This window comes from Herpailurus yagouaroundi, unplaced genomic scaffold (genome assembly GCF_014898765.1).
Source record: "Herpailurus yagouaroundi ecotype Mexico unplaced genomic scaffold, PumYag 142, whole genome shotgun sequence".
Classification (NCBI taxonomy): domain Eukaryota; kingdom Metazoa; phylum Chordata; class Mammalia; order Carnivora; family Felidae; genus Herpailurus; species Herpailurus yagouaroundi.
Window position 1 is genome coordinate 49983946 of NW_024412397.1, and position 17407 is coordinate 50001352.

Sequence of the window (17407 nt, forward strand, 5' to 3'; positions counted from 1 at the left end):
AGGTATTTTTTAGATGTAGTTAACATATAAGCAGGAGATGCAGTAAAACAGATTACCTTCCCTAATGTGGGTGGGCCTGATCCAATCAAGGGAAGACCTTACAAGCAAATACTGAGGTTTTCCAAGGAAAAAACTTTCTTCAGGAATACAACATAGAAATGCCCAAGTTTCTAGATTACTGCCCTGCCAAATTGAGACTCAAGACTCCAACATCATCTCTTTTTCTTTTTATCATCATTCATTTCTCCCACCTCCCACTCCCTGACTCTGGCAACCACCAATCTATTCTCTGTATCTATTAGGTTTTAGGGGAGGGCTTTGTTTTTGTTTTAGATTCCATATATAAGAGAGATTATATAGTATTTGTCTTTCTCTGCCTAACTTATTCCACTTAGAATAAGGTCTTCAAGGTCCATCCATTCCATCCATGTTGTCACAAATGGCAAGACTTCCTTCTTTTTTATGGCTGAATATTCCATCATATATATGTGTGTGTGTGTGTATATGTATATATATGTGTGTGTGTGTGTGTGTGTGTGTGTATATATATATATATATATATATATATATATGGATGTATGTATATAGATGTATAGATATATCTTCTTAATCCATTCATCCCTCAATGGGACACATGTTGCCTCCATATCTTGGCTATTGTAAATAATGCTGCAATGAACATGGGATTGCATGTATCTTTTAATGTTTTTGTTTTCTCCAGATAAATACCCAGAAATGGAATTGCCAGATCACATAGTAGTTCTATTTTTTAATTTTTTGAGGAAACTCCATCCCGTTTTCCATATTGGCTGCACCAATTTACATTCCTACCAACACCATGCAAGGATTCCCTTTTCTTCACAGCCTTACCAACACTCGTTATTTCTTATCTTTTTGATAATAGCCATACTAACAGACGGGAGATGATATCTCATTGTGGTTTTGATTTGCATTTTACTCATGATTAGTGATGTTGAGCACCTTTTCATGTACATGTTGGCCATCTGTATATCTTATTTAGAAAAATGTCTCTTTAGATCTGCCCAATTTTTAATTGGATTTTTTGTTTTATTGCTGCTGAGTTGTATGAGTTCTTTATATATTTTGGATATCAGCCCATATCATAAATACAATTAGCAAATATTTTCTCCCACTCAGTAAATTGCTTTTTCATTTTGTTTGATAGTTTCAGTTGCTATACAGAAGCTTCTTAGTTTGATGGATCTTTGCTTTAGTTGTCTTTGCTTTTGGTGTTTGATTCAAAAAAATTATCACCAAGACCTATGTTAAGGAGCTTATCACCTATGTTTTAGGAGTTTTATGGTTTCAGGTCTTACATTCAAGTCTTTAAATTCATTTCAATTTTAATTTTGAGTTAATTTGTGTGTATGGTGTCAGATAGTGGTCCAGTTTTCCCAATACCATTTATTGAAGAGACTGACCTTTTCCCATTATATGTTCTTGGATCCTCTGTTGTAAATTAATTGACAATTTATACATGGGTTTATTTCTGGGCTCTCTATTGTTCCATTGATCTATATGTTTTTATGCCAATACCATACTGTTTTAATTGCTATAGCTTTGTTGAAGTCAGAAAACATGATGCCTCCAACTTTGTCCTTCTTTCTCAAGATTGCTTTGACTCTCTGGGGTCTTTCCATGGTTCCATGCAATTTTTAGTATTATATGTTTTATTTCTGTGAAAATGCCATTGGAATTTTGATGGAGATTGCATTGAATCTGTATATTGCTTTGGGTAGTATAGACATTGTAACAACATTGATTCTTCCACTCCATGAGTACAGAGTGTCTTTCATTTGTGTCTTCTTTAATTTCATTAATGTCTTGTAGTTTTCAATATACCTGTACAGGTCTTTCACCTCCTTGAGTAAATTTATTTCTAGGTATTTGATTCTTTTTGATGCAATTATAAATGAGATTGTTTTCCTAATTTCTATTCCTGATAGTTTCTTATTAGTGTATAAAAACACAACAGATTTTTATGTATTGATTTTTGTATCCTGCAACTTCATTGAATTCATTTATTAGTTTTTCGATGGAGCCATTAGGAGGGTTTTATATATATATATATATATATATATATATATATATATATATATCATGTCATCTGCAAATAGTGACAGTGTTACTTCTTCCTTTCCAATCTGGATGGTTTTTATTTCTTTTTCTTACATTATTGCTCTGGCTATGACTTCCAATACTATGGTGAATACTAAGAGTGGGCATCTTTGTCTTGTTCCTGATCTTAGAGGAAAAGCTTTCAGCTTTCCACTATTGAGTATGATGTTAGCTGAGGGCTTGTCATACAAGGCCTTTAGTTTGTTGAGGTACATTCCTTCTATACCTCCTTTGTTGAGAGTTTTTATCATGAATGGGTGTTGATTCAACATCCACTCTTTTTTTAAGTTTATTTGAGAAAGAGATAAAGCATGTGTGCACATAAGTGGAGGAGGGGTAGAGAGAGAAGGAGAGAGAGAATCTCAAGCAGGCTCCACACCTTCAGCCAGAGCCTCACACAGGGCTCCATCTCACGAACCAAAGTGTGAGATCACGACCTGATCTGAAATCTGAAATCAAGAGTCGGATGCTTAACCAACTGAACCACCCAGGTGTCCCAATCCAACATCAACTCTTAAACTGAGTTATCAAATTGCTGGCCTGCTGTATGGATTTCAGACTTGTTATCCCCCACAATCACTGCATGCCAATTTCTTAAAGAGAGAGAGAAGATATATACACACATAAATATATATATACATATACATACACATACACATATACATACACATAACACGGTTCTGTTTCTTTGGAGAACCTTAATAGATGGAGAATGAATGAATGATGTTCTTCTAGGCTGCATATGGGAAATAAAAAGCAACTAAATTAGTTAGTGTCTATCTCATAACTACCACCATGCCCAGAGTTACAAAAGCTGCTCTTCCCTTAACAAAGCTGAAGCTGGTGAGGCTAAAGCTGATGAGAGGGCTATGAAGTGGTAATATTGCTGTCCTTTCTGAAAACTGAATACTGTAGCCTGGAGAGTTTAAGTAACTTGGTCAAGCCACAGAGTTGGTGTTTGTAGTCAGGATTCAAACCCATGATTGCATGACTCCAAAGTCCACAGTATTTCTACTTCATTACACTCCTGATTTATTTATAACATCATGAAAAGTCAAAAGGGGAGGTCTCAGGAAAAATGGAGTAGGCCATGATGTCAAATGCTTCAAAGAGGTCAAGGAAGGAAGGTTGAACGGAGAAGCAGCTCCCTCCCCTGCCCCAGTCCAAGATACAGCCACCAACCAAGGCTTTCTATGGTCAGTTCTAAAATAAAAGAATCTCTCACCCATTTGTAAAGGAAAGGAAGCACCTTCTGGAACTTCTCCTGGAAGGACTCAACTAGAAATTTCACCAATGAATCTAGAGGTATCAAAAAAATCAGAAATGTTTGTGTAGACTCAGGTATGAGACAAAATGTAAATGGAAGAATAGAATAAACAAAGAAGTCTTGGTAAAAGCATATAAGGAATAATACATGTGTAAGAAAGAGCAAAGGGATGATGAGTTATAGAAATGTTAAATATTATGTAATCTATGCCAGTGTGTTCCCCACAGACCAATTGGTATTCAGTATGGCTTTATAAATGATAGATAATATATAACTGGTGTTCCCAAGATGATTTTCCATGACTAGGACGGCTTGTGTTTTAAAAATACAGGGTGCTCTGAATTAAATATAGTGGGTTTACAATGCTCATTTGACTGGAGTCATTACTCTCAGCCAGCCTAGCTACTGGTCATTGACCAGCTGATTGGAGTCAGAGATCTTCCCTTTGCCAGATTCAACAAGAAGGCAGCATAAAGAATGCAGTCTCTTATTTACAAGCTGTGAGGCCTACAAAAACTTTGCAGAGTGTATCTGTCCATTTGGTGATAAGTGATCTCCAGGGGCTAAGAAAGGGAAGCTGTTTGGGTTAGCAAGTGTAGGTGTTTGTCCTGATTTCCTGCTCTCACAATGCTTTCATTTATTCCAGCAAATGCAGCCTGATGATTCATTGGAGACCAGTGGTCATTTGTGCTATTCTCTGGAGGTAACTCAAAGTTGGTGTCTGGGGACATATGCAATCTTTGAAAAAACTTTACTGGCCTAAGTCTCAGTAGTTTGTTAATTCCTAAACTGATTAATGAAGCAATGCTCAGAGTAGTAGAAGTTACTAACCTCTGCCAAAAGTCAAACTTTTGCTCACAGTGTTTGGGTCTCGAGTTTCATTTAGTGACCTCTCAGCCTAGCCCAGCCAGAGCCAAGACCACTGAGTCAAGAGTCTGGAAACCCAGGGTCCACAGTGGCTAGCAGGACTTAACCTCTTAAGATTCAATTTCCTCCACTGGACCTCAGCCAGGTCTCTTCCATCTCTAAAGTTAAATGAATCTATGGTTTAAGTGAAGAAGTACATTAGAAGGTATGTATTTCCTTATCCAAGTAATACCAAGAGCAGGGCTTCCCACCAACACCCAAGGCGCCAGCAATGCAAATAGAAACTGCATATCGCCCCAGAAAGCACAAGAGAATCAACCAAAAAAGATATGAAAATTCAGGATGATTCTTGGAAACAAGCTTAATATACATTTAGCAGATGTAACAACCAATTCGAAAAATTAGACTAACAGCAGAAAGTGTGAAACACCTGGGGATAAACTTAACTGGAAATATGCACAGGATCTAAATGAAAAGTTTAAAATGCGGAGGTACACAAAGAATATCTAAACAAATGAAAAGATACTTCATCTTGGACAGGAAGACTTAACAAAATTAAGATATTAATTCTCCCTAAATTAATTCAAAATTTTAATATTATTCCAATAGAAATACCAAAAGGATTTTTAAAAACTTAACAATTCTAAAGTTTATATGGAAAATAAATAAGTGAAAATGTGATCAATTTCTCATTTCTTAAAAGATTAATGAGAAGGGGTTAGCCCTCTCTCTATATTGAATAGTCAAAGAAATTTGGTATCAAAGCATGAATAAACAGATCATTGGTACAAAATAGAAAAATCCAGAAATAGAGCCAAATATATATAAAAATTTATATTATATATATCCACATAAGAATTTATACAAGAATACATGTACATATGAGAATTTACATATTTTTTTAATTCCCATTTTCAATCAGTGGGAGGTAAATGGATTATTCGGGAAATGATGCTAGGACAATTTGGTTGCCATTTGGAAAAATATAAGGTTAAATATATACTCTACATGTTACAACCACCAAAAACAAAAATTCCAAATGGAAACAAAATGTAAACCTCAAAAGCAAAACCATGAAAGTACTAGAAGAAAACATAGGATTAAAAAAATAATCTTAACAGTGAGAAGGCTTTCCTAAATATTATACAAAATTCCAAAGCCATAAAAGAAAAGATTGATAAACTGAAATACCTTTACAAAAGAAAAGATCATCATAATTTTTTTTAAAGTATAAACAAAGTCAAATGAAAAACCAGGAATAAATATCTTTAAAGTATATTTCAGACAAAAGGCTAATGTCCTTCATATGCAAAGAGCTTCTCAAATCAATGAAACCAATAACCCAATAGAAAAAAAATAGGTAAAGAATATGAACAGAATCAGGCAAAGAGTTCACATAAATGGAACTACACAAGGCTCTTAATCATAGGAAAAGATGTTCAACCTCATTCACAACAAGATAAATGCAAAACAAAACTCAGATGCGAAAATGACAAAGATCAGAAGGATAACAAAATCATTTGGCTAAGGGAAAACACGCATTCTTGCACACTGCCTATGAGAGTGCAAATTGGACCAACCTCTGTAAGACCAATTTGGCAATATCTATCAAAATTAAAAGTAGAGATACCCCTTGACTCAGTAATACCACTTCTAGAAACTCATCTCATTGGTATATTTGCATATGAGTGAAATGACACAGATAAGGGATAATAATTGCAGCAGTACTCGAAAAGCAAAAGATTGGAAACAAATGTTCAATAGGGCATTGATTAAATAATGAACTACCCAGGTATACTAAGTGCAAAAAGCAAAATGCAATGTGTGTAGTATGCTACCACATGTGTAAAAAACAAACAAAAAAACGAGTATATATATTTGCATATGCTTGTGTATGCACCAACAGTCAATATGTATAATCAATACAAGAAATAAGAAGTTACATCTGGGAGAAGAACAGAGTGGCCTGTTAGAGCAGGGGTTAGAAGGGCATTTTATAACTTTCAAATTTTGTACTATTCAAGAAATTTTAATTAATGCAAAGCCAAAAAAAAAAAAAAAGCATTTTTCAGCCTCACACAGTACCTGCAGAATCAGATTCTCTGGAAAGGAGTCAAGGTCTCTGCAATTTTAACAAACACTATACATGATTCTCAAGCAAACAGAAGTTTGAGAACGAACCCCTGACAGAGAGCATCATTAGTAATGCACACTTATCAAAATAATAACAGCAACAATGACGTAAGAACCACGAACACTTATTTAAAAAGATAAAGCCTAAGACATCACTGCCAACATCTTGCACAAGTTTTTTTCCGAAAAAAATTCTTTGGCACAACCAAGCATAGAAAGATTTGACACCGCAATGAAGTATTCCTTGTTCTCTCATGTGCAGTTTCAACTACAATTAATAATTTTGCCTTGTTATACTTTGCAAAATGGTTTACCTTAATCTTTCAAGCTAGGTAAGAGCATAAGAAGCCTTACCTGAAGTTCTGTGAAAAGAAGGCAAGCAAATTGCTCCTACACCGCACAACACCTCCAAACTCATGACTTTACAGCTAACAACTACACACTACCTTCCACATTCTAAAGAAACCTGTAATAGGAACAAACAGACATTGACAAGGGGTCTTCCATCTAGGCTGGGCATACCTGTGCTGCGAATCACAACTATCTCTGAGATGCTAGGGGAGAGATGAAAAAACCTAGCCTTAATTCTCAGGCAGTCCTGGCTTCCCTTCTGCATTCTTCAATTTCTTCTCCTTTAAATCAAGATGAAAAGACAATATGGCGGAGAGATTAAGAACATGTGCTATGGAGCCGGACTGCCAGACTGCCGGGACTCAAATTCCAGTTGTGCCACCTTGTAACCTTAACGTCTCTGTGCCTCTGGAGACACTATCTGTAAAATGGGGACAGCACCACTTCATTCACCTGGTATGAGGATTACATAAATCGACATACGTGCAGCCCTTTGTATAGAAACTGGTGCATCGCACTAGATAAATATTTGCTATTACTGTTTTAGACTAGTCTTGGAGTGTTAAAGGAACTGAATTCACAAAAATAAGAGTAAAAGCCGGGGAAGGGGTGGAGAGACAGGGAGGAAAACTCCTAATGGCTAAAGAGAAGACACAGAAGGCAAACAACAATGAAAAGTTGGTTGTTTCCAAGAAATAAAAAACCAACTACAAGATATTGAAGCAATGGGCCAAGCAAAGCAAAGCTGTTTTTTCCTTGTTCTGTGGACTGCTCAGCTGCCAGACGTTTCCATTTTCCGGTCTGGGTCCGTATCGCTGTATAAGTTTTACATCAGGGGCCCCAGACCAAGCAGGTTTGGCATCGGGGGTGGGGCAGCACCTCTCACAAAGCCCCTAAGTTCACGAATACGACCAGGATTCTCCCCCTCTGTGGTCTGAGGCAACAGGGGGACGTGGCCTCCACAGATCAAGACTTGAGGTGGTGAGGGAACCAGAAGAGAGCTAGAAGGACATTCCAGGTCCACCAGCTTCCCACAAACCCACCATCACCCTTGCATGTAATCTACACAAGAGACCGTGGGCAGCGAATGCAGATGGAAGGAATCTGTGAGCAACCTTGCTGCCTGATTTCTCCATTTTATGGCTGATCCGGAGACTGAGGTCCAGAGAGAGGAAATGTCTTTGCCAAAGCGAACCGCTGATGACTGAAATATAAGCCCTTCCACTAATGAAACATTATTTCACCTTTAATTGCTATATTGTAGCCATTTTTTAAAAGTTGGTTCTTTAAAAACAAGCAAAAACACAAAAAAGGGTTCCAAGCAAAATAAGTATCTCTTGAACTAAAACAGTGACATCAGCTGTGGAACGCTCACTTCCCTGTGCCGGCTACTGGGCAGGAAGAGCTGTGCAGACCCCCTCACCCACCAGTTCTCCAGTGCAGACGTGGGAGATGCCAGCGTCCTTGGTGGGAGCGTGGTCGCTTGCTCTAACGTCTAACTCAGAGGTTCGATGTGTATCTGCAACATCCTAACTTTTTCCTTTAGAAGCTATTTGTAAGTATCAACCATAATTTATTTTATCCAAAGTCCCTATGAATTTACTTAGGCTTTCAGCCTACTAATAGCTTACATTTGAACCAACTGAAGACACCATGTGATTCTTTTCCTCTGCAGGTCCTACAGGTGGCTACCACCTTCTCCCTGACCCCCCACCACCCCCCACCACCTCCAGGGACCACAGCAGAAGAGTCTGCTTCAACTGCAGCTAAAGATTCAAGCAGCACAGGGCCCATCTCGAAGCCTCAAGTGGCCAGAGTTGTAGGTACCAAATTTTTACCACAGACCCTGTTTTGAAAGATGTGGTCTAACAAATTTATCAATATTTGTTTCTCATTTAAAATAATCAGATTCATACCTTACTGCCCATTAAAGCTTCCAAACAACAGAGGATAGATAAGGAGTCTTGCCAAGCTGACTTGACATTTCAGACCAGAAACAAAATGCATTTTAATCAGCAAGAGCTGCCTTACCCTGCGTGAATGTTTGATCCCTGCTCCCCCATCTTGCCTCGCTTATACACACACCTATTATCTCCTTCTCAGAGTCACAGGATCTGAAGACCCCATGGAAAATGCCAGTACATAGAACTTAAGGCAGCAATTAAGACACTGCCCCCAATTAAAAGCAGCCTGGAATCTGGCATGGCCAACAGAGACATGCTGTATTGCCCTACTAACAGTCAATTTATCTATGATCTGAAATTACATCAAATTTCCCAAGGACAGGGGAAAACACTCCCCATGAGCAGCAGGTTAATTTATTTGCAGGGGGAAATGAATGGCTCCCTTTGCTTTCCTGACTCTCCCATAGGCACCAGGAAACAACACAAAGTGACCCCGAAGAGAGACCCCAGACAGAGCCTTCAGTTATGTAAGACGGGCTAAAATCAGCCATGGTGACAGAGGACAGGAATTCTGCAACCCACAGAAATGTGTCTGAAGATTTTAAGCTGAAGTGCACCATCTATTTAAATGCACTCCCTTTTGAGGGGCCCCTGGGTGGCTCAGTTAGTTGAACGTCTGACCTCAGCTCGGGTCACGATCTCGTGGTTGGTGAGTTCCAGCCCCTCACCAGGCTCTGTGCTGACAGCTCAGAGCCTGGAGCCTGCTTCGGATTCTGTGTCTCCCTCTCTCTCTGCCCCTCTCCCACTCATGCTCTGTCTCTCAAAAATAAATAAAAATATTAAAAATTAAAAACAAAATTATCAAGCTTCTTTATGCAATCACAGGTGAGAAAGTTACAACTGAAAAGGCCCCAGATTAAGGGATTTTGTTGTGTTAGGACAAGAAGCCCCATTTCCCCTTGTTCTGACCCTTGTAATTTATTTCATGAAAGCCAGAACACAGAGGGGAAAGAATTATATTTAAAACAAACAAACAAAAACAAAAAAACAAAAAAACAGAGCCTTAGGAACCCAATGTTGTCTTAGGTTTGGAAGGAGCAACATCTGAGACCACCCCCAGAAAAAAGATTATTTGGAAGCCCCAATAAGAAAAATTCATTTTCCAATCAGAGCATGTTAACTCTTAACAACTCCCAACCCACCAGAAAGCACTCAAAGTAATGAGAACCATAAAAGGGAGGAGGGAAAAAAAGGAGTCAGTTGGGATAATGATTTTCTTCTGCTGTCGCACCAACCCTGTTCTGTAAAAGCCAAACTGAGACTGGTGTCTCCCAAGGGTGCTCCCTCCCTCCATCTCTGCCATCCCTTGAGCTGGGGATCCCTCATTTCACTTACCCCAGCTTTTTTCAAGCAGTGCAAGTGAGCCAAGGGGCACCAGACCCTCACACACCATAAACGTTTAAATACCCCACAGGGAGTAAGACATTCAAAACCCTCATGTGGTAAGAGCTCCTGTCACTCCCCCTTCAAAGTCAACTCTTGGTGCTTACTACATGCCAGGCACTGCTCTAGGCACTTCACATGGACTATCCTAGGAGTTATATGTTAATTGGCCCTATTTTACAGGTGAGGAAAATGAGAATGGGACAACTTGCCCAAGGCCACAGACCTCCTGTGTGCAGAGCAGGGACCTCAAGCCTAGTGGTCTGACTCCACACCAAGACCGTTGCCCTAGCCCGCTGTACAGTGTGTGTGGGCTTCAGGGACCTCCCCAGACACACACACTCCCCAGCCTTGGGTCTCACTGGCAATACAACCCACAACAAAGCAAGACTTCCCCTCTCTTGAAAGACTCAGACGGGCTCCCACAGACTAACTATAATCATACACGAAAAGAAGAAGTGCCCCCACACTTAAGGAGCCAAAATGAAATGCCACCATTGAGTTATGAAACAGTCTCCTGGTTTTCTGAAACCCAAGACTGTTCAGATCCTTTTCCCTCTTCTGCTGAGTGTTAAGGACTTCAACCTCAGGTGAATGTGGAGGCTTGGTGGCACTTTGCAAAAGCAGGAACTAGAAAGGAAAACCATTCTGTTGCTGGGTCTTAGAGTATATTTCATTCAGAGGGAAAGAAACTCTGGACTTTTTAAATGTTTTTAGGGATTAGTCCTAAATAGAATGCTTACAATCTCAGACAGCCATATAATACTGGGTCCTTTTCACTTATAAAAGTTGTCCCCAGTGCAAATTGAAAATGATAACGGACTGCATGTGCCAACTTCAAATAAACCAAGGTATAAAGCAGCTCCAAAAGGACAATTCATTGAAAGGAAAGCCAACAGGCAATTTGCAAACATCACATGCGCTTGTTTTATAGGCGTATCTCTAGCCACATACAGTATCAAAATGAAACTAAAAGGGAAGGAACTCACTGTACAGAAGACAAAACAATACCCTTTTTATTTTTAAAACTCTGGTGAAATAGGTTTCCATAGGACATCCCATTCTTAAAAAATTTAATGTAAACCAACCTGCCTGTGGGTCAGTCACACGATAGACTTCATCGTAGTGTGTACAGATGCCTAGAGTATTTACAAATGTTATCTGTTAGGTAGTAAAGTTTTGTTGAATTTTTTCCAGCACAAATTCCACAGTAAAATAAAGAGGGGATACTGGTGTTTTTGTATAAAAATTCTTAACAGATGGATAAAGGCAATTTTCCTGAGAGAAGATTTGTTCTTGAAATATTTCTCTTTAACAACTGGAAATATAGAAATGGGATGTAGTTGTAAAAGAAGCATAAGAATGTCTAAGTTAACATTTTTCTTTTAAATTATTTAAGTACCATTAAGTTAAAATGTTTACATTCATTATAAAAAATGTTGTTAAATCTTATGCAAATGATTTAACACTGATTGCTGCAACGCAAATTGCACTTTTTAAAAAAATTATTGTTTACATGGAAGAAAAATATCTTGTTTGCTACCCTGTTTACAAATCCCGACTGACCTCAGGTCAGTCCCACAATGTGAACTTTGAGACATCAGTCACAGTGTACGTTAAGTCATAATGCAGTCTTGCACACGGAGTAATATTTTTGACGAGAAACCTCACGAACTGACTCAGCCTCCAGAGGTGTGTACCAAATGGCCTCAAATGGTCTTCTCCATGAAAGCACGTGAAATTCAGGTGTGGAAAAGGTACGAAGAAATTCTGGAATAACCAAAACCGATCAGAAGAAGCACATGATTTGGGGCAATACACATAAAACCCTTTTTAAAAAAAAATCTCTCAATATTCCTTAGCAGGCAAGGCCCCGGTCCTAGTCCCAGTTTCTGGAAGTGGCACAGAGGACGTCAGATCCCCCGGCACACCCAGAGGCAGGCTGGCTGGAAGTGGCCGTGTCCAGGAGGAGGTGACGTGCTGTGGGCTGCACTGGCCCTTCCCTGGAAGCCCTCCATCTTCTCTCTGGCTCTTCAGAGTCAGGGGCAGGGTGGTAAGGCAGAGCAAGCCTCTTTCTTGGGAAATACATCTCTTTCGAAATAAAGGCACGGAAATCACGCGTCAGAGGAATGTTCTGTCAGCATACTCGCCCTGGTCTGGACGGCTTGACAAAATCCCCGCAGCGGGCTCAGGCCAGGGCGAGGGCGCACCAGGAATCCTGTCTCACCGAGGATGTGACTTCGGCCGGAGAGGCCAGGCTGACGCCTATGTACAACCCATCTTGACCTGAGTACTTGAGCTCGCTGTTCTCAGGATTAGTGCTCTCTCCCGTGCCAGACATCACTGAGGTGCCCGCCTGGCGGAAGAGAGGGATAGAGGGGGAAAGAGAAGGGGAGAGACAGTTATCGATCAATCTGTCAGGCGGCACCATCTTGCAAGCTAAGCACATGGAGACAAAGGAGATGGGCAGGGGGGCCCAGGCAAGAGCTGCCCACCATGTTGCATGGTGCCACTGACCTACCCCTGACCACGTAAACTCTTAGAAACATTCTCCTGTGAACTTGAGAACTCACAGCAGTAATTCCTGGCAAGATGCACAGCTGGACAAAGGTAGGAAAAAGGAACTGCAGGAGGCCTATTTGTAAAACGTACCAAACTCTCAGCTCTCTGGCAGTGAAACAAACCACACCGCCTAGGTAAGTAGGTCTTAATGACGCCCACACAATCTAATCATTTCAAAAGAGAAAATGCGGAGCCCCCACCACCACCACCCCCCACCCCGGCACACACACAGCACAGCTACAACCTTAGCAGTTATGCCAAAGTCTAATATGGAAAGCCACACAGCTCAGCGAGGCATGATAAATGAAATTTTTGAGCACTGACTTCATGGAAAATGGACCCACGTGTACACAGGTTTAGTATCTACCGCATTTACCTGAATTCTTTTCAAGGAGAACCGGCCATTTTGAAGGCAGACCACATTATAAAGAAAATGCTAACATCTTATATCTGTCATGGTGGTGGCAATCATTTGTTGAAACAAAAGATCACTCCTCTTGTTTCATTCATTCCTTCCATCCAAATGAGAAAGGCCAAATAGAAAACATGGTATAATTTAGTAGAATCAAACCAAAATAACTAAAATCATGTTTAGACTACAGTTTAAGAAAACAGTTGCATTTGACTTTTTTAAAAAATTCTAAGCATGGGGCACCTGGGTGGCTCAGTCGGTTGAGTGTCTGACTCTTGACTTTGGCTTAGGTCATTTTCTTGGTTTGTGGTATCGAGCACCACATCGGGTTCTGTGCTGAGCATGGAGCCTGCTGGGGATTTTCTCTCTTCCTTCCTCCCTCTCTCTGCCCCTCCCCTCCCAAATAAATAAACACTTAAAAAAAAAATCTAGCCATGACTAGCATGGTCCCCAGGCGTGGCTCCTGGGTGTGGCCTGGTGTGGCTCCGAGGACAGGGGTCAGTGACATCAACAACACCCAGAAAGACAGTGCCCCGTCCACACACAGTGCCCCCAGAGGTTGAGAAGCCCCAACATGTCAACACAACATGTCTTCCTGCCTCATCCTTCACCACTCTGAGTTCTAGAACATGCCCCCTCTGGTGTCGGAACTCAGCCCACACACATGCGTCAGCCACAACTTAGACCTGCAGAACATTCTGCTGTCCCCTCCTGCCAGGTACAGGAAACACAGCTGTGTTTCCCTTGGGATTTGTATGCATGCTACACTTAGATAAGGACTTACAAGATCTATAAGGACACAAGGGAACACGCAGGGTTCCAGGGGAAACAACAGGGTACAGTGACAGCTGGCATAGCTTAGAAGTCTGCACGAACCAGCCTTCCTTCCAACTGAATGCTAACCACCCCATCCACAGGGCCCTCATTTCCTTCCAAAGAGAAAAAGACAAGAGGAAAGACCACTACTCTCTCAAGCAAGCCCACACCTTTTTGGAGAAAGAACGTAAGCCACTGTGGCTACAGAGGGGCCACGGGCCAGCATCCCAGTGACAAGATGTGGCACCACCCCACTGAGAAGGGCAGTCACCTCTGTGGTCTTAGGCCTGATAACCTGGAACTTGGCCTTACTGTCACACAATTGCTGAATGAGGCTCACTGAGAAAGTATCAGAGCCCAGAGCAAGCTCAGAAGAACTGCCTAAGGTGTCAGGTCTGAGAAGGACACCTAGGGGACAGGGCCTTGTGTCAGTTAATGGACCAATGCTGCTTCCACGGTCTGGATGAAAGCATCATGGAAACCCAAGGCTGGCATCTGGGGGAACTGAGCCAAGGGGTAGAGTAGACCTCTGCATGACCTCTGTAACTTACTTTGAAGTGATTTTGTAAACCTAAAATCACTTCAAAGTAAAAAGTTTATTAAAAAATAAAGATAGAGGCTCCTGGGTGGCTCAGTCGGTTAAGCAGCCGACTTTGGCTCAGGTCATAATCTCGCGGCTCATAGGTTCGAGCCCCGCATCGAGCTCCAGCTCAGAGCCTGGGGCCTGCTATAGATTCTGTGTCTCCCTCACTCTCTGCCCCTCCCCTGCTTGCACTCTGCCTCTCTCTGTCTCTCAAAAAGTGAATAAAAACGTTAAAAAAAATAAAAAATAAAGATAAAATAATAAAAAATTAAAATGTAGCCATGATCCCATACTTAAATCATGGCTTTTTCCTTCTAGAAAGCTCTGAAGTTCATTATTTCTTCCTAGCTTTCAGGGTTTAATCCCACAAATCACTGGATATTTGTTTTTTTGACACAGCTAGAATGTTTTGTGCTTTTCAAAACATCCATTTGTCTGGCTGAGCTGATGTTATATCTCCTTCAGAGAAACACGGGGCACCAGACACAGGCTGAACTGAATGAAAGGTATGCTGAGCCCCCTTGGCTCCACTTGGAGGCCTGGAAGTCAGAGTGGTTTTGCTCTTTCTGGAAAAAAAATCTTGTTTTTCTCTCCAATCTTCACAATAACCACATGAGGCTGGGAAGGAGGGTCTGGCCATGGGACTTCCTATCTGCCCATCTCCACTTCCTCCCAAATGGACAGACTAAAGCCAGCCCCTCACAGCTAACCAATCCATCCCTTTCCTGGCAAAAAGGTGGGTTTGTAAAAATGCAGCGACAACAGTACTGCCACACTCAAACTTCTTTTTAAATTAACACAAACTTAGGGGCACCTGGGTAGCTCAGTCGGTTAAGCAACTGACTTTGGCCCAGGTCATGATCTCACAGTTGGTGAGTTCGAGCCCTGCGTTGGGCTCATTGCTGTCAGTGCAAAGCCTGCTTTGGATCTTTTCTCCTCCTCTCTTTGTGCCACCCCCAACTCTTGCGTGCTCAAGCTCTCTCTCAAAAATAAATAAACATTTTTTAAAAATTGATTAATTAATTAACATTTTAACATAAGACTTAAACTAAGGGCTTTGGGTACATAAGAAAGCAAACTTCACAAAGTCACTGAGATGTCAAAAACTTAGAATTTGAAATAGCTGAAATAATCCTGTCAAACACACCAACAAAACTATGGATTTGGTTACCCATATAAATAGAGTAAAGTAACTTTAGTCATTAATTCCAGAAACTCCACTATGAGCAAACCCATCACAGACCCAGATTTAATCCCCCCCAAAAATAAACAAAAGGGTGATACTCCATTACTCCGCATTTTAGAAAGGAGCTATCATACAACCAGCAGAGTGGGCGCACTTATAAGTGATGGGTCACACCCAATTCCATATTGATCTACCTATTCCCAGAAAAAAGCACATGTGCATTTCTCTGACTAAATCTGACTTCACCACAGCAAGCCTTTCTGAAAGAAAGAGGGTACCCACCCGGATCGGCCCAGGAAGCAGCCCGCCTCACATGGCCAGACAGGCTGAGATAGCAGAGGGGTCGTCACCACCACAGGTCAGCAACAAGAAACATTAGCAAGATGCTTATGAGAGCCAGGCACTGGATCTATGAGCCCAAGGAGACAGACGCTCCCTGGGTGAGCTCCCAGGCCACATACATACTTGAAAGTAAGAATGGTCAACTGCCCATCACAGATGATAAATGAGTGGCTGAGACATTGGAAGGGAGCAGTAGGTCAAAAAAGGAACCACAGAGGGGAAAGGATGCCGGGGGTGGGCCACACGCAGCCTGCAACGCTGGGGGCCAATATGGACGGACTTGCAAGCATTACCCTGCTTCAGCCGTCTACTGAGTGAGGTCACCTCTCCGAGCCTCCTCCTGGGGAAACTAGAAACTAGCCCTCACATCACCCATCAAGTAGGGCTGTGACAATTCAACGTTTGCAAAAGCATCAGCATGGCGCCTTGCCATGGTAAGCATCAAGGGAAGCCATTATTACTGGTGAGGAAAGGGTATTCGGAAGGGGAGGCATGCAGGGCACATTCTCAAGCAAAGCCAGCTGAAACAGAAGGATTAAGCAAAAGGGGCAAGGGCACAATGTGGGAGAGGTAACCGAGAAGGCCTCATCTAAAACTCTCTACGCCTCAGGTTCCTCACCTGGAAAATGGAAGCTAAAAAAGACGCATCTGTATCCTGAGGTTATTGCAAGAACTCAATTCATTAAGATACATAAAGCCTTTACAACAGTACCTGACAACAGGAAAATGACAGAAGCAAACAGCACTATTAGTATTATTTTGTTATTATTGTTAAGGAGCACAGACCTAATTTAATCTCCCCACCTTTGCCAGGTTGGGGAGACTTACCACCATCACTTGGTGGGAGCAAAGGTGGAACTCATTCAGAGCTAACTGAAAACCACCTCAACAATGACCATCTTTTTTTTTTTTCAAATGCTTATTTTATTTTTGAGGAAGAACATGAGCCCAGGGGGCAGGTAGGGGGAGACAGAGGATCTGAAGCTGGCTCTGCGCTGACAGCATCTAGCCTAATGCGGGGCTCAAACTCACGAACCATGAGGTCATGACCTGAGCCAAAGTTGGACACTCAACTGACTGAGCCACCCAGGTGCCCCAGCAATGACCTTCTTCTAATTGTTACTGACAACTCTTCAGAGAACAAAACAAAACAAGGTGCTTCTTTAGCCTTCAAAAGGCTCATGGGCCTTCTTCAAATAAACCACATTAAAGAAATCCTAATACCTTGAACATTATTCTTAACACCTGAGCAATAATCCTAACAGCTACCAACTGAAATACCTATTGTCTTCTTTGATCAGTCAAAAATGACTCCTACGTCAAAGGACAGGCAAATCCCAAATTACATGAGTGATGAGTACCTGAAAAACATCAGCTCATTTGAAATCAAAAGTGACATCTG

General features: G+C 41.2%; 1 protein-coding gene across 3 annotated transcripts in view; it reads right to left on the reverse strand.

The window, feature by feature from the left end:
- The window catches only part of GATA6 (GATA binding protein 6), a 121032-nt gene that overhangs the window by 80228 nt on the left and 23397 nt on the right, over window positions 1-17407 (reverse strand). The window contains exons 6-7 of one of the 3 annotated variants that reach the window (XR_005791697.1): window positions 13043-13178; window positions 12352-12460 (exon numbers count right to left, since the gene is read on the reverse strand). The exons of 1 other annotated variant lie outside the window; for it this stretch is intronic. Coding sequence is in view for 1 of the 2 variants with exons in the window: in XM_040479241.1 (XP_040335175.1) it covers window positions 12293-12460 (168 nt within the window). In the remaining variant the exon portion in view is untranslated. Of the gene's footprint in view, window positions 1-11007; window positions 12461-13042; window positions 13179-17407 lie in introns of those variants that run through there. One more of the 3 variants, XM_040479241.1, reaches the window with a different exon arrangement.